The following is a 27,917-nucleotide window of genomic DNA, read 5'->3' as shown; positions in this document are numbered from 1 at the left end:
GTTCTGCAGCTGGGTTTTAGCATCTCCCTGCTTTGTTCTTACTGCGGCTGTAAGTTCACCTGTAGAATCCCTTCATCAAGGAAGAACCAGTGCAGGGAGAGTGAACGGCTGGAAGTAACTGTCAGGTAATAAGGGAGAAGTAAGGTGTTCCTGTCTTAATACTGAGAATAATTAACTCTAACAGGTTAATTATATATTACGTATATTATACTCTTAACATAGAATAATTAACCACTTAACACAAGTGGTGGTTTCTTTGTGTCTTGGAGTCATTAAATCATACTGAAAAACACATGCTTTAATCCCGTTTGTCACTTGACAGTTCGGAGATAGTCTCTTGCTATCTGGCTTTTTCTTTCCAATGAATACTGAAATGCAAACATCTTCATAATGTATTAACTCCTGTTCTATCCCTGGACCTTTCTATGCATTTAGCCATTAGGTTGGGCTCTTCTCTGTGTGGATTTTTGCCCCGAATTCCGATACTGCATCATCCAGGCCATGAGCTGGACCTCTCTGCTTCTGGGAACTGCATCTGTGCCATCTGGGTTGCCTATGCCTATATCATCCATCATCCAAAAAGAATGTAGGAAGAAACATTTTCTCATTCTTGGAATAAACCGTTCTGTATCCATCTCCTGGCCTCCCATATATAAATAGGTAAATATTTCAGCATAGACAACAAAAAAAAACTTTAGCAGTGTGTGTTCAACGCTCCAGAGAGAAAGGTGAGGGCACTAGGAGCAAGGCAGGGCTGGCACCCCTATCTGCATCCAGAGCTAAGGTAAAAAGGTTAAGTTTTAAACCACTGCAAAGGTTGCATGGGGACCATATGTGTTGACTTTCCTTCACAATCAATTTTGTTCTTCTAAGAATGGAAGTTTCAGTGGGTAAACCTTTCAGTCATTAAATATGACTCCGGTGGACGTTCTCCTGAGACTAATCTCGATCATCTCTTCCTTTGTCAGCCCTGGTGTTTATGTGTTTTTCCTGGTAGTGCTGCCATGCCCTCCGACACCACAGCCAGGATGCTGAGTTTGCCCCCAATCAGTGCTAAGAGACTAAGTCGGAATTATGAAGTTCCTTAGTGCAAAAGCTTGTGTAATTGTTACCATCTGAGAAGCAAAAGGAAACAAGCTCGGAGCAAAGAAGTTCCTTAAAAAAGACAATGTGGCATTTATAATGGCAATTTTGTCCAATCAACTATGTCACTTGAAGAAATATAAATGGTTTAAAATAATACTGCTTGACTTCTTGCTCCAGCTAAAAAAGTGAAATTAATAAGCCATGTTTGTTTGGGTTTTGGTTTATCGTTGTTTGAGGTTTTAATAACCAACACATGCGTTGTATCTTCTTATATCCCTGTCTATTAAAATGTCAGGATTTCTAGTGCTAGCCTAATTGAATTGACTCAAGTGGAAGTATGTGAAAAGGGACCTAAGATCAGGCTGGCAACAAAACCATAACAGAACTCTGGGAGCTGCTGCAACCTATCTGCAAATAAATGGGCATTGCTTGCAGACCAGTGGTTTGCCATGGTCATATAAGAAGGCAGTAATAATGTAGTGAAGTATCATGTATGTATCATATATGATTAGTGCAGTGCACTTAATCATAATTAAGGTAAATAAGGAGACTTATTTGCACAGTTGCACAACAGAGCATGAAATAACTCTTAATTGTAATGTTTTATTCGTATGCTTAGCTTCAAATGTACATAGCACATTATTGCAACACATGAGGGTGCTGAGCCGCTGGCACAGGGTGCCCAGAGAAGCTGTGGCTAACCCATCCCTGGCAGTGTTCAAGGCCAGGTTGGACAGAGGGGCTTTGAGCACCCTGCTCTAGTGGAAGGTGTCCCTGCCCATGGCAGGGGTTGGAACTGGATGAGCTTTAAGGTCCCTTCCAATGCAAACCAGTCTGGGATTCTGTAAGATCCTCTTGTACCATCTGACACATTCCTGACAAGTCATACATTAGCAGTTTGTAAGGTGGCCCTACAGTAGAGATCCCACTGTGGCAAGGCCATCCGTAAGTGTGGGAAAAGCTAGATTCTTTAGCAGATGTGCTGAAAAGTGTGGTTTTTATCTAGTATTGGATTGTTACATGAAGTAGAAGTTTTTTTCTCTTCCTTTTAGTCGGCTCAGTTGATTAACACTGGCACTATATTTTTAATTGAATACTTGTTTCTCTTTGTCAACCTTTCTTGTAACCCTCTATTTGTATTGCAAGGAAGGCTCTAGAGATTTAAATTCTGGGGAACACTGTATGGCAGCAGTTAATGGTAAAACAGCTCAATATTCAGCAGCAATCGAAAAGTCTGCTTAAAGGGTCAGCGAACTTGTACCTCTTGTGATCATCTGGAGACACCAACATAGCTTCCTTTGCTACCTCATTGCCCAAATGCTGCCCACAACCCTGGTCACCCCCTCACAAAAGGGTTTATGAGTTAGGAAGGTAAAGAGAGAAGCAACTAGGACAAATATGAGACTGTGCAGACAGTATAGCCAAGGTGTGGTAATAGGTGCAGCTGAAGCAGCACCTTCTGATAGTCACTGATAGTAGAGGCCAATAGGTGGGTATGGGAGTAGTCTGTGTGGGCTCTTACATTATACCTTCCCAGCTGAGTTATGAGATAATAGGTAAAGGAAATCTGCTATTTGAGAACAAAACAAACTGATTATTTTGCTTAGAAAAGAGGCCTCTGAATGGGGATATGCTACCTAAATGTTTCTATGATTCCAAGTCGCAAGGGGTATGGAAAAATGCCTGGAGAGCACCTGTATAAATCTCACATAACAAATGAGAAGCTTTCCAATGGACTTTTCAGGGATCTAGGTTTAAAACAATCTAAATGTAATCCTTTTTTGGCCTAAGACTTCAATAAACAATACTTATGCAGTTTACTTCCATAACCACGTTTATGCTTAAGTTTAAGATAAATGGGAAACTCGTTGTTGCCTGAAGAATGATAAAAGATATTGGAGACAAAAGAAGGAAAATCTATGGGGCTTTTAAAGCACAAAAGCGTACACAGAGTGGTTTCTCAGGACAGCTGCTGGCATGTGAGAGGGTGTTCTGCTCTGCCTTATCCCTTAGAGTGTTTGCAACCGTGCTCTGCCAAAGGAAGCTGAGCCCCAGCTCTGACATAGTGCCACTATTTTTGGGATCCCCATGTCTCAGTTTCTATGACCTATCCAGAGATACCAGCCTGTGTATTTTTAAGGGCAGATTGTACACACATGCTGTGTGTGTCACAGCTGGAGGAGGTGATCCTACAGCATCTATCAGTTGCTCCAGCCACTAGCAAGGGGCTCAGCTGCAGTTTTGCTGTGGCCTTCAAATAAGGAAGAGGTTGTAACTTTGCTTGCCAGACTTAAAATATGATACTGAGAATAAATGACTGTTACTTGACTTCTTTCTCATGCTTTGGTGTTGATTTTATGCATGCCACTGTAAAATGTTGCTGTTTTGTATCCTGGGAGGGCTCTGGGGGGAGACGGAGACACCCTACAGTTTGTTTGGGAGATGGTAAGCAAATGGATGTTATACCATAGCCTCTCTACTCTGACTCATCCAGGGAAGAGTTCCAGCTATGCTCCTTAGTTTTGTGAGTTTTTAGTTACTACCTGGGGATGAAAACTCATACGAAGAACTATGTCAGCTGACTGGAGCTAGCCCAGCTAGAGCCGCAGCCGGCACGCTACAGCGATATCGAGCTTCTACCGAGATCAGGAAAATCAGAGGGGATAGTGCAGAGGCATCGCGATTCCCAACATTTCCCGACATTTCCTGATTCCCGAAGTCCCAGCAGCCCTTGCGAGAGAGCGGCTGACGTGGCGGGGGCGTTCCCACGGTGACAGCAACCACCCCCCTGCCCCTTGACTTGAAAGAGCCTTTGAGAGGGCAGCGCCGTGTCGCTGCCCACCAGGCCCAAGGAAGAACAGGGAGGTCGTTTTGCTGACCAATATGGTCGTCTCCAGAAAGAGAGCTAACAGTAAGAGGGCTGTAGCAACTCAGACAGAGACCCCGGCCCTAACCGTGGCTGTTCAGGTCTCTGCATGCAGGGAGTGCCAGAGCCTGCTACTGCCGGGGGAGGGACGGCAGCATTCTGCCTGTGCGAGGTGTGAGCAGGTAGAAGATCTGCTTAGCTTGGTGGCTAAACTTAAGGAGGAGGTTGAGACGCTGAGGAGCATCAGGGAGTGTGAAAGGGAGATCGACTGGTGGAGTAACTCCCTGGCTGGCCAGTTGGAACGGCTCCAGGGAGATACCCCCCAAAAGGGGATGGACCCCCTGCCCTCTCAGACAGAGGGGGATGGCCTGAGACAGCCCCTGCCCTGTAGCTGTCGCCCGGAGGTAGGGGACCAAAAAGATGATGAGGGTTGGAAGCAAGTTCCGGTTCGGCATCGTGGGCAGCCCTCCTCCCTTCCTGCCCTGCTTCCCCAGGTGTCCCTCCGTAATAGGTTTGAGGCCCTGGATCTTGAAGGAGAGGTAGGTGAGGATGTGGTGCAAGGCCCGCCTACAAGGCCACATAGGAAAAATCGGTCGACTTCACACCTCAAGACTGCCTCTGGTAAGAAAGAGGTGGATGTGGTCTACCTTGACTTCAGCAAAGCGTTTGACACGGTCTCCGACAGCATCCTCGCAACTAAATTGAGGAAGTGTGGTCTGGATGATCGGGTGGTGAGGTGGACTGTGAACTGGCTGAAGGAGAGAAGCCAGAGAGTTGTAGTCTATGGGGCGGAGTCTAGTTGGAGGCCTGTATCTAGTGGAGTGCCTCAAGGGTCGGTACTGGGACCAGTATTATTTAATATATTCATCAATGATTTAGATGAGGGAATTGAGTGCACTATCAGCAAGTTTGCTGATGACACTAAGCTGGGAGGGGTGGCCGACACGCCAGAAGGCTGTGCTGCCATTCAGCGAGACCTGGACAGGCTGGAGAGTTGGGCGGGGAATAACTTGATGAAATATAACAAGGGAAAGTGTAGAGTCCTGCATCTGGGCAGGAACAACCCCAGGTTCCAGTAGAGGTTGGGGAACGACCTGTTAGAGAGCAGTGTAGGGGAGAGGGACCTGGGGGTCCTGGTGGACGACAGGATGGATGACCATGAGCCAACACTGTGCCCTTGTGGCCAAGAAGGCCAATGGCATCCTGGGGTGTATTAGAAGCGGGGTGGTTAGTAGGTCGAGAGAGGTCCTCCTTCCCCTCTACTCTGCTTTGGTGAGACCCCATCTGGAATATTGTGTCCAGTTCTGGGCCCCTCAGTTTAAGAAGGACAGGGACCTGCTGGAGAGAGTCCAGCGCAGGGCAACTAAGATGATTAAGGGAGTGGAGCATCTCCCTTATGAGGAAAGACTGAGGGAGCTGTGTCTCTATAGTTTGGAGGAGATTGAGGGGTGACCGTATTAGTGCATATAAATATATAAAGGGGGAGTGTCACGAGGATGGAGCCAGGCTCTTCTCAGTGGCAAACAATGATAGGACAGGGGGCAATGGGTACAAACTGGAACACAAGAGGTTCCACTTAAACTTGAGAAGAAACTTCTTCTCAGTGAGGGTGACGGAACACTGGAACAGGCTGCCCAGGGAGGTTGTGGAGTCTCCTCCTCTGGAGACATTCAAAAGCCCCCTGGACACGTTCCTGTGTAACCTTCTCTAGGTGTTCCTGCTCCGGCAGGGGGATTGGACTAGATGATCTTTTGAGGTCCCTTCCAATCTCTAACATACTGCGATACTGTGATACTGTGAGTGCTAGCTTTTAAAACCCATGGGAGAGGCAAACTGCGTAAGAGTTGCATACATGACATTAACCTTCCATAGAAAACATATCACACAGAGCTCAAACCCAAAATGAAACCTACATCTACCTTCCGATCTATGACAACAGACCGTGTAATGCATCTTGAGCCCCCAGTTTCTCATGCCATGATACACAGAATCATAGGATAATTAGGGTTGGAAAGGACCTTAAGACATGCCAGGGTACTTTCCTCCTCTCCTCCCCGTCGCCAGAGGCCATGCTTCAGCTGCTGCAAGCCCAGGTCTCGGGGGAGGATGCTGCACACAGGTAGAGGTACCTCTGCATCCCCAGGGAGCCCCCTCTCAAAGCAGAATGAGCCCTCTAATGGCCTATAGGGAGGTTCAGACATGCACCCCTTGATGAGAAGAACAGGTTGGACAACCTTCCCCCCATGCTGTGAGAACAAACCATGAGATCCACTTCTCCAAACCAAGGCCTTGCCCATTCTGAGGCCTGCCAATTGACTTCCCCCCAGGCGTTTAAGTGGACCAAGCAACACGGATGTTATCCACGTGCCATGTAGCCTTGAAGGCGTCTCCCTTTCTCACTCACAAACCACCACGCAGGGCAAAGCCTTCCCCTGGAGCACCTTCCCTTCTTCTCTCCCCCTTCCCAGAGGGAGGCAAAAGAAAGAGGGATCCAGCAGTGTTTGCCAGGCCCTAGCAGCAAGGGGAGGATGGAGGAAGGATTAGAGGGGAGCAGCCCACTGGCCGCTACCAGGCTAAGCTGCCAGCACTCATCGGGTGTGATGTGGCAGTGTTAGCGTAAGAACTGACACATAACCACCGGAATGGTTATATGAGGTGCTTTATTGCAGCACTGGGAAACCAGGCGCACGTGCCCAAATCTGGCTTCGACCCCGTCACATCGCGTTCGCAATTTATGCACTGAAAGTTACGTAACCAATACATATTCAATATAGATTACATCATTAACTAATACATATGCATCAAGGATTACCACATCAGGCTATTACGACATCAGCCTCTTCTGCGCTTGTGCAGCCCTCTCTGGTGGTCGTCGTGAGTCGTGATGAAGTAAGGAGTCTTCCTCGGATGAAGTAAGAAGTCTTCCTTGGCTTGTTCTTTTCACCTTTTTGTCCTTTGGACATATCCCAACCATTGTGTGGATGCCAGCGTTCTTCTCTTTTCCCTTGACTGCCTCTGCTTGGGTAGAGTTTCACAATATACCTCTCTAAATTCACCCATACACCCTTCACCATATATGGTTATATAAGCTCTTGCTACCAAGACTACCATTGTATCACTGGTTACAGATTAACCACGATACTGGACTGCAAACAGAACTGCAAAGTTACAACTCTTTCTAATATACAAAATCCCACTATTGATTTATAAATTTCTCAAATGTAATCTTTTCAACTATTCTATATGATTATTTATCATCAAAACTTCACCCTTTTCTAACAACAGCACGGTGGCACTTCCACCCCACAGCAGGACAAGGGGTAGGAGAGAAGGAGGAGAAGGTGGCAGGAGGCAGGATGCTTGGCTTTGCTCCACCATTCTAAAGGTGGTCCTCAGCATCAAGGAGGAGAGAGAACGCGGCCTGGCTCCTCAGCTTTGGCCATTGGCAGCGCTGCAGCGCCTCTACCAAGACACAGGTAATGGAAGAGCCTCCTGCAGAGCAGGGAGGAAGGCTGAGATGCTGAACAAGGATTTACGCATGTGTTTCACCAAGGGGGAATAAGGAAATAAGGCATCTGGGAGAACTGTCATAGAGGAAAAGAGACCTGGACAGGAAAGGAGAATGTAGAAGACCTGAAATCAGCCTTCACTGATGTTTGGATAGGACTCCTGACTTGGAAGTCAATTTCAGTTCCTTTCGGTCCTCCTGGTCCAGGTTAATGGTGCTGCGTTAGGGTCAGTGCTGCTTTACCCATGAGGATGGGATGTGGGATGGGCAGGACCTTTATGAGACCACCTCCCTGCTGGGACATCTCTCCCAGTGTGGAGCAGCTCTGGCTGCTTTCAATGAACACAGAAACAGCATTCAGCAGCTAAAACTATCTCCTTGGATCCCTCCCTAAGTTGGGCTTTATGCCAGGTCCAGCACAGCAGCATCACTCCAGCATTCCCACTGAGTGGAATTAAGTACCTTCAAATGACTTCATTTTGCACGTGAGCTGTAGAAGGGACTAGGCTGGGTCTGCAATCACTGTCTGCATCTAAAAGGATCAAGCTTTTCCTCCTCCCCTCTCACACCTGAATTACAGCCACCTGGAATTCCCATTTCTCACAGTGCAAACCCAAAGGAACCCAGAGATGTGGGAATGTCAAACCCAGAATGCACAGAGCAGTTGGGACCATATCCCCCAGGGTCATCCCACGCTCACCTTTCCTCCCAGCACAGTTCCCACTGGAGATGATGACAAGCCCCAAAGCAACTTCTGACTGACACTTGGCAACGAGACCAGCCATGAGCAACCTGGTCTAATCCAGGACCTCTGCCTGGTCCCAGAGCACAGGACCAACTCTGAAGGTGCTGCTATGCTTCAGAGCAGATGGGGTTTGGGCCACATATTCACCATCGCAAAGGCTAATGCAGCAGAGCTCCTTTCCAGGGCAAAGCCACTGGGAAAACCACAGCTGATACAGCCAGACAAGTAAATTGACCTAACGCTGCAGGGCAAACAACTCCTCTCCGAGGCCATTCATCTCCATGTACTTGCTGACCCTACAAGCACGGTTTAAAAGAGAGTGGAACTTCAATACATCCATTGGCATTCAGTACATCCGCTGGCATCCAATACACCCAATGCGTTAGGGTTAAAAGGAGGAATCAGGCTGTTCCTGAGGCCATCTGCAGCATTCGCAAGCCCCTCTGATTTCACCAGGAAAATCCAGGGTTGCCTAAACCATGGAATCTCTGGTTTGGGTTGGAAGGGATCTTAAAGCTCATCCAGTTCCATGGCCAGGGGCACCTTCCACTAGAGCAGCTTGCTTCAAGCCCCTGTGTCCAACCTGGCCTTCGGTTGGACGCTGATGGGATGAGGTGTTTATGAACTGCCACCATTATAGCCCAGGGAACGCAGACGCTCCTTTAACACCGTCTATTTTAAGGGGTTCCCAAATGCAGTGTAACCACACGCCAGGTAACTGTTCTGCACTGCCAGCACACTGAGTGTTCCACCTGCCTGTTAGAACAGGAAGAGTCCCTTGAGAAGCGAAACTTCCCACCTGGGCTGCCCAAATCCCTGCTACCTGTTCCGGCCCAAGCACCCACAGACAAAATCAGCTTCATTCATCCAGATCCCTCTAATGCCAAACCAGTGCGAGCTCTGCCCCTGCCCGGGCACGAGGCACCCCGAAGCCTTGCGGCTTGACACGGCAAAGCGAGAGCAGACAGCGTGAGGAGAGGAGAGAGAAAAGGAGCTGTAGGGAGTAACGAAGGGGGACGCAGCTCCCGCCGGCGATGCTCCTTACCGCTGAAGAAGCTCTTAGCACGGAGGTAGCCGGCGCTGAGCCGCAGGAGCTGAACCCTTTCTTCCGCTGGCGCCCCGTGTACATGGAGGGGCCGAGAGCGCTGCGACCGCTGCATCCCAACCAGCACGGACCCGGAGCTGAAACGGGCCCGCCTCTGCCCCCGCCCCGCGAGAGGAGTGGCAGGGGTTGGGTGGGGAGATGATGATGATGATGGAGGGCAAGAGGAGCTCAGGGCAGGTTCCAGTGTCTGAAGGGGGCCACAAGGATGCTGGGGAAGGACTCTTCATCAGGGACCGTAGTGATAGGGCAAGGGGTGATGGATTCAGACTGAAACGGGGGAAGTTCAGGTTGGAGATAATAAAGAAACTCTTTACTGTGAGAGTGCTGAGGCGCTGGCACAGGGTGCCCAGAGAAGCCGTGGCTGCCCCATCCCTGGCAGTGTTCAAGGCCAGGCTGGACACAGGGGCTTGGAGCACCCTGCTCTAGTGGAAGGTGTCCCTGCCCGTGGCAGGGGTTGGAGCTGGATGATGTCAAGGTCCTTTCCAAGCCAAACCGTGCTACGGTTCTATGAACCACCTGTTCCTGGTCTAAATACTCTTTGTCACTGCAGTTATCAGTGCCAGCATCCTGCTTCTGTTACAAAGAAGGAACAGCATCTTTGTCCCATGCAAGTCCCTGTACTCCAAGAGGTGCTCCAAGTCCTGCTGTAGCTAAACAGCCCCTCTTTCACCCTTTTCTCATCCCAACTCACAGACTCCAGCTCCCTGCCTGTTTCCTGGGGCTAACCACTGGCAGTGATTCAGGAAGCACCACAGGCAGGTCCCAGGCACCAGTGTGCAGCCGAGCAGTCTATATATATGCATATACATACATATACATGTGTGTGAGCCTGACGTCCTGCCCAACCCTGGTGAGGGGGAACCCATTCTCTCCCTCCCAGCACTTCAGAGCTGCCTTTGGCTAGTCTTCACTTGCTCAGCAAATGCCCTGTAACAGGTCAGCACTTTCTTCACAGCAAAGCTATGTGAGGAATGTCTCCTAAGGCAGCTGGAGCCTTTCCAAAGAGGGTGAGCTGCCAAAGACCCATTTCCCCCACTCAATTCCCCAGTGAAAGGGGGGTGCAAAGTGAAAGGCAGTGAAAGAAGGTGCAAACTTGGCCCTTGAAGGCTTGCTGTGCACTTCCACTTGGGCTCCTGTGCCCTCTTGAGCTGGGGAAGCAGAGGCTCACTTCACTCCCCCCCATGCCTGCCTTGAATGCCCTCAGGGAGAGGGCTGGTTCTGCCATATCTCTCCAAGAAAGAACTTGAGGTGCAGCAGGTAGAAGATACAGGCCAGGGTTTGCAGGTCTCCAGGCATCCCTCTCCTCTGGTACATGACGGCGGGCAAGAGGAAGATCCTGATGTGCAGGCTGCGTGGGGCTCCTTGGGCACTTGCTGGTATCCTTGCCTGCTGTGATTTATTCCTGCCTTTAATCCCATATGCCAGCCGTTGGGTTCACATGCTCAGCTGAGACACTAGGATTTCCCATTACATCCCAGCCCTCCCGCCATGGAAAGACATTTGTAGATGTGCCCCCTTGGGCCTGCTTTCCACCTGCTCCAACCCAGCTCGCTGGGGTCCTGCAGAGCTATTGCCAGCAAGGCCCACAGTCCATCTCCAGCCCTGCTAGCACTGGGAGCAATGCCCCCATCCACAAATACCAAACCACTCCATGCATGTGCAAACCCAACCGCACCTGAAATTGCTTATCCAGACATCAGGTACTTCCTGCTCTTTAGGAGCACAGAATCACAGGCAGGGTTTGGAAGGGACTGTCTGGTCCATCAGCGTTACGGCGGGCTGGGGATGTTCTTGGGCTTGCAGAACAGGCAGTTTCTCTACCTCAGGTGTTGTATGGACCTCACACGTGTGTGGTAGGGAGCTTGCCTTCCAAGGGCTTTGTGTCTGGACCCATTGCTAGGACAGAGCCATAAGGACCACACTGCAGCCTCAAACCTACTGTGGCCTCCAGACTTTGCTCCACTGCTTCTGTCTGCAGCTCAGCCCTGCTCCATCCTCCTGCTGTGGCTGCTCACAGAGCCTGGTACCCACACGCAGCAGGGCAGAGAGTGAGCTCCTGCAAAGCAGGTCAGGGCTGGAGAATGGGGGGCACTGGCTCTCCTGCACTCACTGTGGGGAACATGTGCAGGGGCTGCTCTGCTGCCTCTTCTTGTTCAATGTCATCCAAAGGATGCAGGGATTAGGCTGAGGACAAGATCTCTGGCACCTCCAAGAGCACCCTGGCCTCTCCTCTACATCCAAGCTGCTGCGGTGGGATGCTTCAAAGAATGATGGATGGTAATATTTAGGTGTGATTGCCCTGCCCTCTGCTGATCCCTGCTGCTGAGGAACAGGGCTCCCAGGCAACGGATGCAGGGCAGGAAACGCCTGAGGATGCTTGAGGGATAAATACTCTGCAAGTGCCCCTGCCCTGGGCATTCTCTACAGGGCGCTCAGGCAGAAAAGCAGGGACCCTGCTGGAAAACCACAGCATCAGAGCCTGTCAGGCCGCACCCATCCCTGCAGTCCCCACTGCAGGACTCTCCAATCCGTCACCATGACAGCGGGCTGGCGATGTCACAGAGCACATTCTGCCCTGGGTGCTATAAATACAGGGACCCTGCAGACACCCGGCAGTTGCTGAGCTCCCAGGTCCAGCAGCATTGGCACCAGGGAGGCAGGGAGCTGAAAAGCTATGTCTCACGGGGCAGCGCTTTTGGTGCCCAAGGCAGGCATGAAGAGGAAGGTGTGGGAGACGGGAGGCAGCGCCAACTGTGGCTCTGACGGTGCAGAGCCAATGGAAGTAGACCAGCCTCAAGAGCTGGAGGAGCCCGTGGGGGTGGATCCACCTAAGGAGCAAGAAGAACCAACGAAAATCGATAACCCCACCCTGAAAAGAAAACGAACAAGCAGAAACAACATCAAGAAGGGGCCATGGCAACCATCCTCCACAACATCAAGAAGCCATCGAGGTGGATCCACCTCCAAGAGGAAAAGATCACACAGAGCTGCATCCGCCACCGGCAGCCGGCAAAGAACATCACAAAGGCAGGTCTACTTCCATTATGGACACCCTGGCAGATCTGCATCGTACCAGGCCGCTCAACACCTTCTTGCCTGGCTTGGGCACCTAGGATTTGAAACAGAATAAAGATGGTTTTAGCTGTTCTGTTTTCACTGATTCATCTAATCCCAGCCTGGTTTGTGTTGGAAGGGAACTTAAAGCTCATCCAGTTCCAAGCCGCTGCCAACAAGCAGCACGCCCTCCACGAGCCCCTGTATGTCCAGCGCGGCTCCAGACGTGTTCTTTCTGCAGGGATGTTTATTACCCACGTCAGACTTGTATCAGGGAACCCAAACAGTGGTCAGCTTAACAGAGACCGGTGGCTGAACCCACTGACAATGCAAACAGAACCCTCAAACACCACAGCCTCTGCCTGTCCAGGGCACCCCATGGGAACAACACAAACCCTGCCAGGTAACAAACACCTTCCTCTTCATGAGCACAAGGGCTGCTGGGTGCCAGGAGCGTTCAAGCTATTGAGGCAGCATGAGCACAGGGAAAACATGGAGCTGTGGGAGCGAGTCTGGGGGAGGCCCTGCAGATGCTGCGAGTGCTGGAGCAGCTCTGCTCTGGAGCCAGGCTGAGAGAGCTGGGCTGCTTCAGCCTGGACAAGAGAAGGCTCCTCAAGGGGAGACCTCAGAGCAGCTCCAGTGCCTCAAGGGGCTGCAGGAAACCTGGAGAGGGGCTTTGGACAAGGGCCTGTAGGGACACGAGAAGGAGATCACCACCATCTTCCCAGATATCCCTGTCCCAATCCTTCAGGTCTGGACCCACCCTCAACCTCTGCATTATGTCTCCTTTTAAACTACCCATCTCCAATTGCTTCTCCAAACCACCCCTTCCCAGTCTCACAGAGCATCATAGCAGCCCTGGGCCTGTACCAAGCACATTCAGTCAGCTGACTGGAGCTAGCCCAGCTAGAGCCGCAGCCGGCACGCTACAGCGATATCGAGCTTCTACCGAGATCAGGAAAATCAGAGGGGATAGTGCAGAGGCATCGCGATTCCCGACATTTCCCGACATTTCCTGATTCCCGAAGTCCCAGCAGCCCTTGCGAGAGAGCGGCTGACGTGGCGGGGGCGTTCCCACGGTGACAGCGACCACCCCCCTGCCCCTTGACTTGAAAGAGCCTTTGAGAGGGCAGCGCCGTGTCGCTGCCCACCAGGCCCAAGGAAGAACAGGGAGGTCGTTTTGCTGACCAATATGGTCGTCTCCAGAAAGAGAGCTAACAGTAAGAGGGCTGTAGCAACTCAGAGACCCCGGCCCTAACCGTGGCTGTTCAGGTCTCTGCATGCAGGGAGTGCCAGAGCCTGCTGCTACCGGGGGAGGGAGGACAGCATTCTGCCTGTGCGAGGTGTGAGCAGGTAGAAGATCTGCTTAGCTTGGTGGCTAAACTTAAGGAGGAGGTTGAGACGCTGAGGAGCATCAGGGAGTGTGAAAGGGAGGTCGACTGGTGGAGTAACTCCCTGGCTGGCCAGTTGGAACGGCTCCAGGGAGATACCCCCCAAAAGGGGATGGACCCCCTGCCCTCTCAGACAGAGGGGGATGGCCTGAGACAGCCCCTGCCCTGTAGCTGTCGCCCGGAGGTAGGGGACCAAAAAGTTGATGAGGGTTGGAAGCGAGTCCCGGTTCGGCATCATGGGCAACCCTCCTCCCTTCCTGCCCTGCTTCCCCAGGTGTCCCTCCGTAATAGGTTTGAGGCCCTGGATCTTGAAGGAGAGGTAGGTGAGGATGTGGAGCAAGGCCCGCCTACAAGGCCACATAGGAAAAATCGGTCGACTTCACACCTCAAGACTGCCTCTGGTAAGAAAGAAAGAAAGAAGGGTCATTGTAGTAGGTGATTCCATTCTGAAAGGAACAGAGGGCCCGATATGCAGAGTTGACCCTCATCACAGGGAAGTGTGTAGTCTGCCTGGAGCCCGGATCAGGGATATCACCAGGGCGCTCCCCAACCTGGTGCACCCGACAGACTACTACCCGCTGCTGGTCTCCCAGACCGGTGAGGGGGAAGCTGCTTCCCGCAGTCTGAGGGGGATGAAGAAAGACTACAGGGCCTTGGGGCGGATGGTGAGAGACTCTGGGGCTCAAGTGATCTTCTCTTCACTCCTTCCATCGTCCACTGGTGATGTGGGACTGAATGGGAAAATTCAGTCCATAAATGATTGGCTTCGAGGCTGGTGCTGCAGGCAGGGCTTTGGATTCTTTGATAACGGCTGGTTTTATAGGGCACCAGTCTGGACACTGGCATGTGGGAAAGGTTTATCGCACAGAGGCAAAAGGATGCTGGGGCAGGAATTAGCAGGGCTCATTTGGAGAGCTTTAAACTAGATTCGAAGGGGGATGGGGTTGTAGCTGGGCTTGCCTCAGTGGGGCAGCGCTCCAGAATTGATGAAGACTGGGAGGCCTCCTGTAATCCTAGGGTGAAATCGGTGTGCTCAGCTCGCTCCCTGAAATGCCTGTACACCAATGCACGCAGCATGGGAAATAAGCAGGAGGAGCTAGAAACCTGTGTTAAGTCAGGAGATTATGACCTGGTGGCAATTACAGAGACGTGGTGGGACAGCTCCCATGACTGGAATATAGTCATGGAGGGCTATGTCCTTTTCAGGAAAGAGAGGCCAGCCAGGCGGGGTGGTGGGGTTGCTCTTTATGTGCGAGAGCAGCTACAATGCGTTGAGTTCTGTCCGGGGACAGATGATGAGCGAGTTGAAAGTCTGTGGGTGAGAATTAAGGGGCAGGCTGGCAGGGGCGATACTGTTGTGGGGGTCTGTTACAGGCCACCGGACCAGGGTGAGGAAGTTGACGAGGCCTTCTACAGGCAGCTGAGAGCGGCCTCACAGTCACAGCCCGTGGTCGTCCGGGGGGATTTTCACTTCCCTGATGTTTGCTGGAAGGACTACTCGGCAACCCAGCCGCAGTCCAGGAGGTTCCTCCAGTGTATGGATGATAACTTCCTCATGCAAATGGTGGATGAGCCAACCAGGAGAGGTGCGCTGCTGGATCTCATCCTCACTAACAAGGAGGGTCTGGTTGAAGGAGTGAAGGTTGAGGGCTGCCTTGGTTGCAGCGACCACGAGATGGTGGAATTCAGGGTCTTGTGTGGTAGGGCCAGTAGAGTAGCAAGTAGAATCGCAACCCTGGACTTTAGCAGGGCAAACTTTGGCCTCTTCAAGCAATTGCTAGGGGACATCCCATGGGCTAGGCTGCTTGAAGGTAAAGGGGCCCAAGATAGTTGGTTGACGTTCAAGGACTGCTTTTTCCGAGCTCAAGATCAGAGCATCCCGACACGTAGGAAGTCAAGGAAGAGGGTCAGGAGACCTGCGTGGCTAAATAGGGAATTGCTGGGTATGCTGAAGTGGAAGAGAAGAGTTTACAGGTCATGGAAGGAAGGGCTGGCCACTTGGGAGGAATATAAGGCTGCTGCTAGAGGATGTAGGAAAGCAGCTAGGATGACTAAGGCCTCCTTGGAATTAAAGCTAGCGAGAGGGGTCAAGGACAGCAGAAAGAGCTTTTTCAAATACATGGCAGATAAAACTAACACCAGAGGCAATGTAGACCCACTGATGAACGGGACGGGTGCCCTGGTGACAGAAGATACAGAGATGGCAGAGTTACTGAATGCCTTCTTTGTCTCTGTCTACTCTGCCGGAGGCAGTCCTGAAGAGCCCTGGACTGCTGAGACCTCAGATGAAGAGAGGTCAACGGAGCGGTTTGCCTTAGTTGATGAGGAATGGGTTAAAGACCAGTTGAGCAATCTGGACATCCATAAATCCATGGGTCCAGATGGGATGCACCCGCGGGTGCTGAGGGAACTGGCGGAGGTCATTGCCAGACCGCTCTCCATCATCTTTACCAAGTCTTGGGAAACGGGAGAGGTGCCTGAGGACTGGAGGAAAGCAAATGTCACTCCCGTCTTCAAAAAGGGCAAGAGGGAGGACCCGGGTAACTATAGACCGGTCAGCCTCACCTCCATTCCTGGGAAAGTGATGGAACACCTTATCCTTGGTGCCATCTTAAGGCATATCAAGGATAAGAGGGTTATGAGGGGCAGTCAACATGGCTTCACCAAGGGGAAGTCATGCTTGACCAATCTCATAGCCTTTTATGAGGAAATAACACGGTGGATGGATGATGGCAGAGCGGTGGATGTGGTCTACCTTGACTTCAGCAAAGCGTCTGACACAGTCTCCGACAGCATCCTCGCAGCTAAATTGAGGAAGTGTGGTCTGGATGATCGGGTAGTGAGGTGGACTGTGAACTGGCTGAAGGAGAGAAGCCAGGGAGTTGTAGTCTATGGGGCGGAGTCTAATTGGAGGCCTGTATCTAGTGGAGTGCCTCGAGGGTCGGTACTGGGACCAGTATTATTTAATATATTCATCAATGATTTAGATGAGGGAATTGAGTGCACTATCAGCAGGTTTGCTGATGACACTAAGCTGGGAGGGGTGGCCGACACGCCAGAAGGCTGTGCTGCCATCCAGCCAGACCTGGACAGGCTGGAGAGTTGGGCAGGGAGTAACTTGATGAAATATAACAAGGGAAAGTGTAGAGTCCTGCATCTGGGCAGGAACAACCCCAGGTTCCAGTATAGGTTGGGGAACGACCTGTTAGAGAGCAGTGTAGGGGAGAGGGACCTGGGGGTCCTAGTGGACGACAGGATGACCATGAGCAAACACTGTGCCCTTGTGGCCAAGAAGGCCAATGGCATCCTGGGTTGTATTAGAAGGGGGGTGGTTAGTAGGTCGAGAGAGGTCCTCCTTCCCCTCTACTCTGCCCTGGTGAGACCCCATCTGGAATATTGTGTCCAGTTCTGGGCCCCTCAGTTCAAGAAGGACAGGGACCTGCTGGAGAGAGTCCAGCGCAGGGCAACTAAGATGATTAAGGGAGTGGAGCATCTCCCTTATGAGGAAAGACTGAGGGAGCTGGGTCTCTATAGTTTGGAGGAGACTGATGGGTGACCTTATTAGTGTATATAAATATATAAAGGGGGAGTGTCACGAGGATGGAGCCAGGCTCTTCTCAGTGGCAAACAATGATAGGACAAGGGGCAATGGGTACAAACTGGAACACAAGAGGTTCCACTTAAACTTGAGAAGAAACTTCTTCTCAGTGAGGGTGACGGAACACTGGAACAGGCTGCCCAGGGAGGTTGTGGAGTCTCCTCCTCTGGAGACATTCAAAAACCCCCTGGACACGTTCCTGTGTAACCTTCTCTAGGTGTTCCTGCTCCGGCAGGGGGATTGGACTAGATGATCTTTTGAGGTCCCTTCCAATCTCTAACATACTGTGATACTGTGATACTGTGAAAACTCATACGAAGAACTATGTCAAAAGTCTCCCTACAGTGAGATAAATGTTATCATGTATCAATCAGCAAGATCATAATCTGATGCCTATCAATGGTCTTATGTTGAAGAACCATTGGCTTTTCTTTCTTTTCTTCCTGCCCACTAATGTGCTGAGCATTTGCTTTACAAAAGGTAGGTAAACTTCTACACCTGGAGATTAGCTTGTTTATGTTGTGGATTGACACTACACACTTAGCAGCCAGGTTACAGGCACAATACTCTGAGCTACTTAGAGGACACTAGCAACAGAGAGGGCCAGGCTTAGTGACAGTTAAGAACAAGCAAATATTCGCCCTTAGTTACCTTTTTGTGATGTTGCAATCTGCAGCACAAACATGCATTGAGAGAAAGGGCAGAAAAAGCTGTGCCTGTGATCCTGTGGTGATCATCTGTACTTAGTTTTACCTGGGAGGGAAACCTAAGTTTTCTTCCTTCATTTGCTCACAATCTGATTTTGTTTTTTTTATTTTTTTTCTAATTTAATTATTCTGTGAAGATCGTGAGGGGAAGAAATGAGGATTGAAAACCTCTCTGCCTTTGCTTAGCTTTTTAACCCATTCTTGCCTGCCTGCTCTTCCAGGAGACTACTGCAATGGCAGATCATTCAGTGGTGGACCACTTGACACGACTGAGACTCAAACTCCTAGAAAAGGTAAGGGAAAATCTCTGCAGTGGTCACTTTTGCTCTTTATTTTATTCTTGCATGTTTAAGCATTAACATTGTATGTTAAATAATTGTATTTCTGCTGAGATACAAAGAGGATCTGCAGCCAACAGATAGCCCCTTTCTTCATGCAAGCAGAGGCAGACCAATGTGCAGTGGTGCTACAGCCACTGTCACTTAAATAACATGGTACAAGTTTGCAATTTCTTCATATGATCCAGCTCTCTGCCCTATAGAAGAAGTGATGTGTAAGTCTCCTGATTCACCATGCTACCTATTTCCAGTTCTGGGATAGTTTGGCCAGTTGCAAGCATGACCATTCTTTTACCATACTAGATTTGTAGTGAGAGATTTCATACTTCTATGAATGCTTCTTGTAGCTGTCACTAGCTGTGATTTAGCAGCTAAGAAGCACTGCTTGTCTCTATTTCTGCTTTATTTCCTCCATGCCAAACCTATCCCTGTAAGGTGGGGTTGGAAATTGTTGTGAGCTTTGCTGCCTGACTCTTAGCCAGGTCTTGTGGTTTTACCAACAGAGAATAGAAAATGAACGGGAGAACCTAGAGAAGATGGAGTCGCCTCTTCCAGCTGCAAGTAAGAGACTCATTTGTTCTCATTTATGAACGTAATATGGGAAGGGCTTAGTGATGTTCTCAGACCACACCAGATTATCGAATCTCCTCCCTAAAAGCTGCCTACATTTATCTTTTGAATTTCTTCATCTGTTTATTTCTGACAAAGGCAAGTGATCAACCAGATGAACACTGACATAAGAATGACATCCTGCCTAGGTGTGCTCTGCAGGAGATCCTACTTATGTTAGCTCTTCTACCTAGGAGTGAGCCCCTGCTTCAGTCCAGCTGCATGTTTGGCTTTGGTGACCCTGAAAAGGAGTTGCTAGGCTGGCTGTGTGTCTTCAAGGGATCCAGGCAGGAGGAAGGGTCCACTGCTAATGCTGCTTTGCACCTTTGAATGTGACCAGTGCAGCCTTGTACAGACCAGAAGATGGTTGCCAGCATAAAAAAATGTGACTCAGCTTATGAAATAAGTTGTTATAGTGAAAGAGTTGGTCTTGAGGGCTGTGCTGATAAGAGCTGGGAACCATTTCATCAGAAAGCCATGCATGTATAGTGACATCCTGATTTTGGTTTGGACAGAGAGGTCAGGAATCCCAGCTTTCTTATAAAACTTGGAAAGATTAGAGAAATCACTACGTAAGATTGTGAATGGCTCAAAGGTGGTGGATAAGTGTCTTTATGAAACCCTTCCAAAGACTATTGTGATGTTTCATGTAGAAGTAATATGATCCCTACAACAATATTCCCTGGAAGCTACACATGCCATGTGCAGTACATTCATTTCTTTGCATGACATACGCACTATTGGTACTATCTATGGATTAAGGGCTACCAGTAGACAATCAGTAATATTTCTAGTTTGGCCTCCAGGCTCATATCCATTGAGCTGATACACAAATAGTTGGAAACTTGCAATGCTGTGGCCAGAAATTAACAATTCATTTATCAGCTTAGTTCCAAAACACAAAGTGATGCTTTTCAGAGCAGATGCTCCCATTGGATGTGAAAATATCCTCACTTATTTTCACATCAAGCAAGTTCCAGATCAGCTGTAGGTGGGAAGAATTGAACAGAAAGTTGGTTCAGACCAAAAAAGAAACAGCAAAGGTGACATTCAAAGCTGGGTTTGTTTGGATGTGTCACAACAAACTTTCTTTTACACTTTCCACAATCATCCTGTGTGAGTATTTGTAGAACATTTCCAGCTGAAATGAGTTTCTAAGCCAGGAGGTTAAAAAGGGGCTTTAGAGAGTTTATTTTATGTTCCCTGCTGGACAGCTGTGTCTGCATGTGGTATAAAGTCATTATCCCTTCATGGATTTGACAAGGAAAGTAGCCTAAAGCCTTTTGTGGAAGAAGTCAAGTTCTTTTATAACACCTTTGTCCAAAATCTCATAATGTAAGTGCTATAATAGCTCTGTATTTGTGATCCTTTGAGAAGATAATGGCCTTTTCATCCTCCAGGGAACAGATGTGAGGATGTGCTACAAAGTGCCTTAAGGCGAAGGAAAGATCTCTTGCAGGAGCTAAGGGTAAGAGCAGAAACAACAGAAAGGGCCAGGTTATCTGCACATCCACTGCTGAAGTGAATTCAGTTTTTTCCTGTCCTTTAGTTCGTGAGCTGGGGCTTGGAACAACCTTCTCTAGCAGAAGCTGTCCCTGCCCATGGCAGGGGGTTGGAACTCAATGAACTTTAATGTCCCTTCCAACACAAACTGCTCTATGATTCTATGATTTCTAGTTTTTGGAGGGTACTTACCATTAATGAAACACTTTTCCGGGCTTTTGTCAGATTGTTCCTCACTTTTTTACCCCACTGCTTTTTGCTTGTGCTGAAAACCGTATGGCTTCAAGACACATGGGGAGAAAACTCTATACCTGTGCAGGCACCGGTTGAGTGCTTCCCTTTGTGCAGTGATCACTTGTGGTCTGCCCGTCAGACACAGGATGTATCTGCAGCAGTGATTCAGTGAGCAAGGCTGTGCCCTGCTGCAGGCTCCAGGGGCTAATCCCATTTATTCGAGAGAGTGTAACAATCCTGCCTGCCTTTCTCTGACCAGGTTTTCTTTAGGAAGATACTTGATTTTTCAGGAGCAGCACCTTCTGGAAGAGCTTTCGCAGCCCCCTGCACCAGCTGGAGGACACTGTCACAACCACAGAGCTGCTGCCCCACACATCTACCAGATACCTTTTCCAGCTCCAGAGGAGCCACCAAGGATTATCCAGCAGATGGTAAGGATCCTCTCTCCTAGGAAACGCTCTATAGTGCTCTGCTAGTGTGAAACAACAGCTGCTTGGGAAATGTACAGAAATGTTAATTTCAAGGGAATGCTACACCTCTTGCTGTTGTATGGGACCCTTACTGCCCTAGGCAAAACCTACAAATAAAGCACAAAATTCACAGGGGGAATGATTTACCACAGGAAGGAGGTAGCAGGAGGAGTGGGAGAATTGCCTATGCTCTGCTGTGGTAGGCACAGCATGACCTAGACTGGATTTCCCAGCACCCTGTCTAGCCCAACCATAGCAGTGTCCAGTGCTGGGGAATCCACCACTTCCCTGGGGAGATTATTCCTTATGCTCCTTGTGAAAAATTTTCCTCTTGTGTCCAACCAGAATGAACCCAGTAGTAACCTGTACTCATCATCCCCTGGTTTTTCCACATGACTCCTAGTAAAAAGGAGTCTCCATCTTCTTTGTAGCCACCCTTTAAATACTGGAACATGGTGATAAGGTCTCCCCTGATCCTTCTTTTCTTGAGGCTCAACAGTCTCAGCTCTCTCAGACTTTCCTCATAGAGCTTCCCAGCCCTTGGATCATCTTTGTGACCCTTCTCTGGACCCTCTCTAGCCTGTCCATATCTTTCATGTAGAGCAGGGGCCTAAACTGAACACAGTATTCCAGGTGTGGCCTTACAAGCACTGAGTGGAGTGGGATAAAGACATCTTTATCTCTGCTGGTGATGCCCTTGTTGATGTTTTCCAGCACCCTGTGGCTTGCTTTTCTGCAGCAGAACACTGTTAACTCATGTTGAGTTTGTGTTCACCAGGACCACCAGGTCCCTTTCCATAGAGCTGCTTCCCAGCCAAGTAGATGCCAGCTTGTGCTAGGATTTCACAGGAGACAATGTCCAAAGCTGCACTGAAGTCCAGGCAGATGATACCCACTGCTCTTCCTTCCCAGAGATGAGGAAGTCAGACAAATCCAGTAGCAACTTCTTCCTTTTCCTTTCTTTTCCAGATGCCACCTCAGCCTGCCACCATCATCCAGCAGCTACCTCAGCAGCAGTCTCCTCTGATCACACAGATCCCCCCTGCCCAACCTTTTGCAGCCCTCCGCTCTGGAAGCATTAAAGAAGGTGAAGTATCCACCTGGCTCCCACTGTCCAGGCTGGAGAGGACAGGGAGGTGCCACAGCAAGTGGGAAGGGGCACAGAACAGCATCCAAGCTAGTCAGTGACATGCTGTTTCATGACCAGTCTGCTGCTGAAGCTGTGGGAATTGCACCAGGATGTATGTATTAGATATCATTTCTGAGAAGCTTTCAGATAAACTCTTATCACTAAAACTAAAGGAACAGGGACTACAAACTCGGCAAAGCCAGATGAAGCTGCCAGGGAAGCTTGGGAAAGCAAACCAGCTCAAGACATGGCACTGAGTAATACGAACAAAGTCAAACTCATGTGTATGGATGATTCCAAAACTACCAGTCAGGTTTCTAAAACCTGGGGTTTTTTTATTTTCTTTTCTTCCTCCCTTAACCCGCAGCTCAATCTCCTCAAACAACACAGCTCCATATCTGTATTCCAAACACCAAAGCTCCGTGTTTAGAAACAAGACAGAACAGCTAAAAGCACTGTTCTAAATACAGTGCAATGCCAATAAAAAGTTTGTTTCTAAACATAGCTGGATGCTACTGGGAAATAAGACATGAGCAAAACCCTGGGATGATTTCCCTGGCTCAACCTTCAGCCAAAGGTTTCTTCATCCCACACAGAAACCCTCATTGATGAAACTGCAATTTTTCTCGCCTCTTTCTGCCTGGAGTTTTAAATCAGAGTTTATTTTCATAAAGAAAACAGTCCCAATTCATGCGTGACTCTGCTGAAGCTGATAGATGTGAACTACTTCTGGTATGACCACAAAAAAGGACAGTTGCCTTGATTTTGTTTTCCCTCTTTCTTAATCCCCCCTCCCTTCTTCCTCCACTGCACAGGTCATAGAATAGTAGAAGGGTTTGGATTGGAAAAGACCTTAAGATCATCCAGTTCTAACCCTCTGCCATTGGCAGGGACCCAGAGACCATAGTTAATATATTTGACATGCATGCAGTGGACTCTCAAGGTGGCACTGCAATATCATGTAAGTTTGAGGAAACCTCTCAGTGACTGTGGGCTGAAGCAATGGGTAGCACTGCAAGGAGCTGGTCCATGCTGGAGGAACCAAGAGGGCTCTGGTGCTCAGCCCATCTCCAGCATAGCCAGTGGGGTGGGCTTGCAGGGAAACTAACAAACAGAAGAGGCTCAACAGCAGCTTTCTTGTAGAAGGGAGGAGAAACAAGGAAGCTAGTATGAACAGTCTTATTCATAGACATGAATTTTGCACTGCTTGGGTAAAGAATGATAATATTCATGTTCATCTTAAAGGTCTTTTCCAATCTAGTTGATTCTGTGTGTCCCTTTCAGCTGATATGTCTTGGTCGCATTGACTGGGCTATATACCAGAAGGCACTTCTTATCGAGGTGCCTCTGCTGCTTGTCAGCTGATGCTAAAGTTCTTATTTTCTTCCTTGGGGTGACCTCTTCCCAGATATGGTAGAGATGATGCTCATGCAGAACGCTCAGATGCACCAGATCATCATGCAGAACATGATGCTGAAGGCTCTGCCACCAATGGCATTCACACAGCCTGCTGGAGCCAGCCCTCCCCTGCTTCATTGTGCACAGCAGGTAACAACACTGGGGTCTGAAGGGCATCCTTGCTCCCACAAAGCAGTGGCTGATCTCCTTGAGATGCTTAACAGGTGTGCTACAGATCTCTGAAAGGACAGATATTTTGGGGTGTAGATCCCTATAAGCTTATTTCCAAAACACGTCCAGTGCCTGATAAGAGGTAGACGACTTTGAACACATTCTTTGGTGCCCAGTTCCTAAGCTGTTTGTGACAAGGTGATTTAGCTCCTTTGCACCCTTAAATGCTTTGGAAAAATGTAGTTCTAGGCTCATCTCTGTGGCATTTAATACCAGAGAAACAAGGACAGATGATTGCTGGGGAGGAGGGCATGTCCCAGTGTCGCAGAAAGTTAGGTATATTCCCTACCTTTCTTTTTCCAGGCTAACTATGTATTTCACTGTGCTGTAAGTCCCATTTGTTTTCTTTTTCTCAGATATTAAGGTTGTTGGGTTCTGAGAAATAACTCCAAAAGTCCTACAGCCTTTGCCCAGCTCATTTGCATCTTTGCCACATGGTATTTGTAAACGCCCCTGAGCCCTGGGTTTAACAGAGGGGTAGGAAACACAATCCTCCTTCATAACCCATCAAATGGCCTGGAGGGAGCTGATGAGTTTGTGCATCTGCTGGGACAAAAAGCCTCTGACAGCAGCTGCCAGCTCTCACATTTCAGGGCACTGATGTCCCAGGAGGCCACCTGAGGAGCAAAGCTGGCTTCATCAGCCGTGGTGCAGGGTGGACTTGCTGTGGGAATGGCAGAGCTGCCATTCCCAAGCATCGCCTCGCATGGAAGTCCTTTTCTATTTCCCTTACATTGTGCAGTTTCTGGGTTTGAATAGCCTGTCCCCCCATGCTACTTGGGAGATGTCTGGCCAGATGGTGGTGGTGAGAGAGACAGTGGACACATCTGCAGCTTTCTGTGTCTAAAGGGAGGTGACAGGGGAAAAGCATGCATCCCCCTGGTTCCCACCTTCTTCCACAGCCCATCCCGTCACTGTGTGTTTCCCTGATGTAGACCAGTGAGCTAAACGTGAATGACTCTGAAGAACAGGTGGGATCTGAAATCACCAAGTGTTTTGCTGGACCTTCTATGTTTTGAGCCTGCAAAACTCATCTCCAGACACATGCTTTACCAAGGGCTGGCTGAATGGGAACCCAGCCCAGCAGCCAGGGACCCTTCCCATAGTGGCACAGCTTTCACGTATCACCTTTTGTCTCTCTACTAAGGACCTGCAGGTTCCTGCTCCCCTGGCTGTGAAAGCAGACAGGCCCAGGCCATCCGTGGTGCACCACCACCACTACCCTGCTGCAGGGATTCTCCCAGTGCCCCATGAGCAATTCCCATCCACATCCATGGCACATCACTGGACGAGCGGCACAATCCCTGCCCTTCCCACGTAAGTAAACAGGAAACCATGATGTAAACTTTTAGCCCTTCTGTCCTGGTTTTGGCTGGGATAGAGTTAATTCTCTCCCTAGTAGCTGGTGCTGTGCTGTGGTTTGGCTTTAGTCTGAGAACAATGCTGATAACACACTGATGTTCTAGTTGTTGCTGAGTAGTGCTTACTCTGTCCAAGGACTTTTCAGTTCAAACCACACCACCTTCCTTCCTGCACAGATAGGGGTAGCAAGGTAGACCATGTAGTCCTTTCTGGTTCTTCACTAAATCCAGGCCTGAATATTGTCTTTAATGCAACAGTGGCATTGATGCAGATTAAATAATGATTTGATGTGATTAATATTACAGCTTGAGTAATTAACGCTTGTTTACCACCGAATAAATATGAGGATCAGAAAGGTCTACAGATGATACTAATCTCTGTCCCTGCCACAGAGCCACAACCCACCCAGCAATTACCATGGCTGTTTGGGGTTTGGGTCTCCTTGCAAAGCCAGCAGGGACCTGCTAAATAAGTCCTGCATGTATTTTCTATTCAGGCTAATGTAAATCCAGTAGGATTTATGTTCTTACAACACTGCTGAGGCTTTTGCTAATCAGAAATTCCTGGGGGAAAACCCTACCACCTCTCACCAAGAAAAATGGTACAAAATGAGGAAAATACTTGGAAATAAGGCTGAGCCTTTGGGGTAAGCATGGGGACTCACTGTTACATGAGTGAGAACAAAGCTTCTAGTTCAGTGCTACAGCTCTTTGTGAACAGAAGGACAGGATGGAGCAGCTGCATCCTCAGGCATGAGTGTCCTGCTTACAGGGGTATCTGTATAACCCCCTTAGGATGGGATTTGAATTCCTGAACAGATTATTTACCCAATGGGATTATAAGGGATAAACATTCAACCCATTTCACTTTTGCATGGGTTTGTAATCTGTACCAATAAAGATCTCTGGGTTCCTTCAACAATAGTACCATTAGCTGTTAGCAGAAATCAGCAAAGGAAGATGCTGTTGAGCAGCTCTGCACTGAAGCTGGGCTGGTTCAGCCTGGACAAGAGAAGGCTCCTTAAGGGGAGACCTTAGAGCAGCTCCAGTGCCTAAAGGGGCTACAGGAAACCTGGACAAGGGCCTGTAGGGACAGGACAAAGGAAATGGCTTTAACCTGCCAGAACAGGGGAGACTGAGATGAGCTCTTAGGCAGAAGCTCTTCCCTGTGAGGGTGCTGAGGCGCTGGCACAGGGTGCCCAGAGAAGCTGTGGCTGCCCCGTCCCTGGCAGTGTTCAAGGCCAGGTTGGACACAGGGGCTTGGAGCACCCTGCTCTAGTGGAAGGTGTCCCTGCCTGTGGCAGGGGTTGGAGCAGGATGAGCTTTAAGGTCCCTTCCAACCCAAGCAAGTCTGGGATTCCGTGATTCTTCCTGTTCTTCAGCTACCTTACACCATGAGTTATAAGATCTGACACATCTACACTGTGCTTTTGCAGCTGCAGGAAGCATGCACTGATGCACTGTTGGCTATTACCAAACACAGTAAAGCCATTTTTCTTGTTGCAGGTGGCCCACATACTGACAGGACATGTTCCTCTCAACTGGACCATAGCACTGCTGAAGTCAACCTGTATTTGAACAGTTCCATCTGATTGACAGCCTAATATCAATAAAACTGCACATTGTTGGTATAGGAAGTAGCAGAACTCTGCCCTACCTGTGTGAACTGGCTTCACACACTGTTCGGATAAATAATTCTCAGTGATGAAGAATAGAAGGAAATCTGCTCCTGCAGGGTTTGAACACTGAGGTGCAATAAGTGCAATCCACATTTTCAGCCCCAGGAGGGCTCTGATTCCCCATCTTTCCCAAATATCGTAGTTACAAAGCTGGTCAAGGCTTTCTTCCCAAAGAGCTATTGGAAGCTAACTTAAGCAGCTTGGAATTGCATATATTTGTTTCATTATTTCTCAATCCTTCCCTTATATAATCAAGGTTTAGACTTGATTTAAGCACACAAAATAAAATCTTGTGGTTCTTCCTGGAATGTTGGCATGTCTTTTGCTTCAGCAACATAAATCAACTTCTCCCTTCTTTACTTTTCTCATTGATTTTTCATAGGACAGCCTTTAAGCTGAGATCATGCTCTCCTGTTATTTTTGTTTTCACCTAGGACTCCTTGGAAGGCTCACTGAGAGTCTGAATCAAGCAATGCTTTTTCATGCTCTCAGCAGTCTGGTGGTGTTTAACACAGAAAGATAACTCATGCATTAATAGCACTTTCTCCATGTCTTCCCACCTTCTCCTGTGTGTAAAGTGCAGAACATCTTTACGTTGGTTTTGCCTGGTGCAGTTTGTGAGTGACTCTAATGTGAAGATCACCCCAAAGGAATAATCTGTTTACTATGTCAAACCTACCTTGCCCTTTGCCCTCTCTGCTCTGTTTTCTTTGCTGAGGGGTGTGTGAGTCAAACAGATAATGTGGATCACTTCACTGCTGTGTAGATCAGAGAAACCCAACGGAGGGTCTTCAGTGGAGACTCATCTGGATGCAGTGCCAGGGCCCATGGGCACTAGCAGCCTCTAACAACCCCAGACAGCCCCATGGGGGACTCCTGCCCCCTCAAAGGCCAGAAGTCCCTCT

General features: G+C 49.1%; 1 protein-coding gene across 3 annotated transcripts; it reads left to right on the top strand.

Moving 5' to 3' along the window:
- Nucleotides 1–27,320, top strand: CUNH21orf58 (chromosome unknown C21orf58 homolog). Of its 3 annotated transcripts, XM_061348119.1 has the most exons (9): nt 1–125; nt 18,282–18,353; nt 18,902–18,959; nt 20,408–20,475; nt 21,035–21,175; nt 22,184–22,301; nt 23,752–23,891; nt 25,120–25,289; nt 26,840–27,320. In XM_061348119.1, the coding sequence occupies exons 2-9, from the start codon at nt 18,294–18,296 to the stop codon at nt 26,853–26,855; spliced, it is 771 nt and encodes a 256-aa protein (XP_061204103.1). In that variant the 5' UTR covers nt 1–125; nt 18,282–18,293; the 3' UTR covers nt 26,856–27,320. The 3 variants fall into 3 exon arrangements, with proteins under 3 accessions (XP_061204103.1, XP_061204105.1, XP_061204104.1); XM_061348121.1 differs by lacking the exon at nt 25,120–25,289; XM_061348120.1 differs by lacking the exon at nt 1–125 and having other exon boundaries at nt 18,209–18,353.
- The last annotated feature ends 597 nt before the right edge of the window (nt 27,321–27,917 follow it).

Source organism: Neopsephotus bourkii, unplaced genomic scaffold, assembly GCF_033783945.1.
Source record: "Neopsephotus bourkii isolate Nb327-2 ecotype Australia unplaced genomic scaffold, CSIRO-AGI_Nbou_v1 NB_335, whole genome shotgun sequence".
In the NCBI taxonomy this organism is placed as follows: domain Eukaryota; kingdom Metazoa; phylum Chordata; class Aves; order Psittaciformes; family Psittacidae; genus Neopsephotus; species Neopsephotus bourkii.
Note: the sequence above shows the minus strand (reverse complement) of the source record. Positions and strands in the feature narration are given on the sequence as shown.

Coding starts and splice junctions, on each gene's coding strand:
- CUNH21orf58 (XM_061348119.1), top strand. CDS start 18,294: ATGGCAGATCATTCAGTGGTGGACCACTTGACACGACTGAGACTCAAA. Junction 20,476..21,034: donor ATCTCTTGCAGGAGCTAAGG/GTAAGAGCAGAA, acceptor TTGATTTTTCAG/GAGCAGCACCTTCTGGAAGA. Junction 21,176..22,183: donor CAAGGATTATCCAGCAGATG/GTAAGGATCCTC, acceptor TTTCTTTTCCAG/ATGCCACCTCAGCCTGCCAC.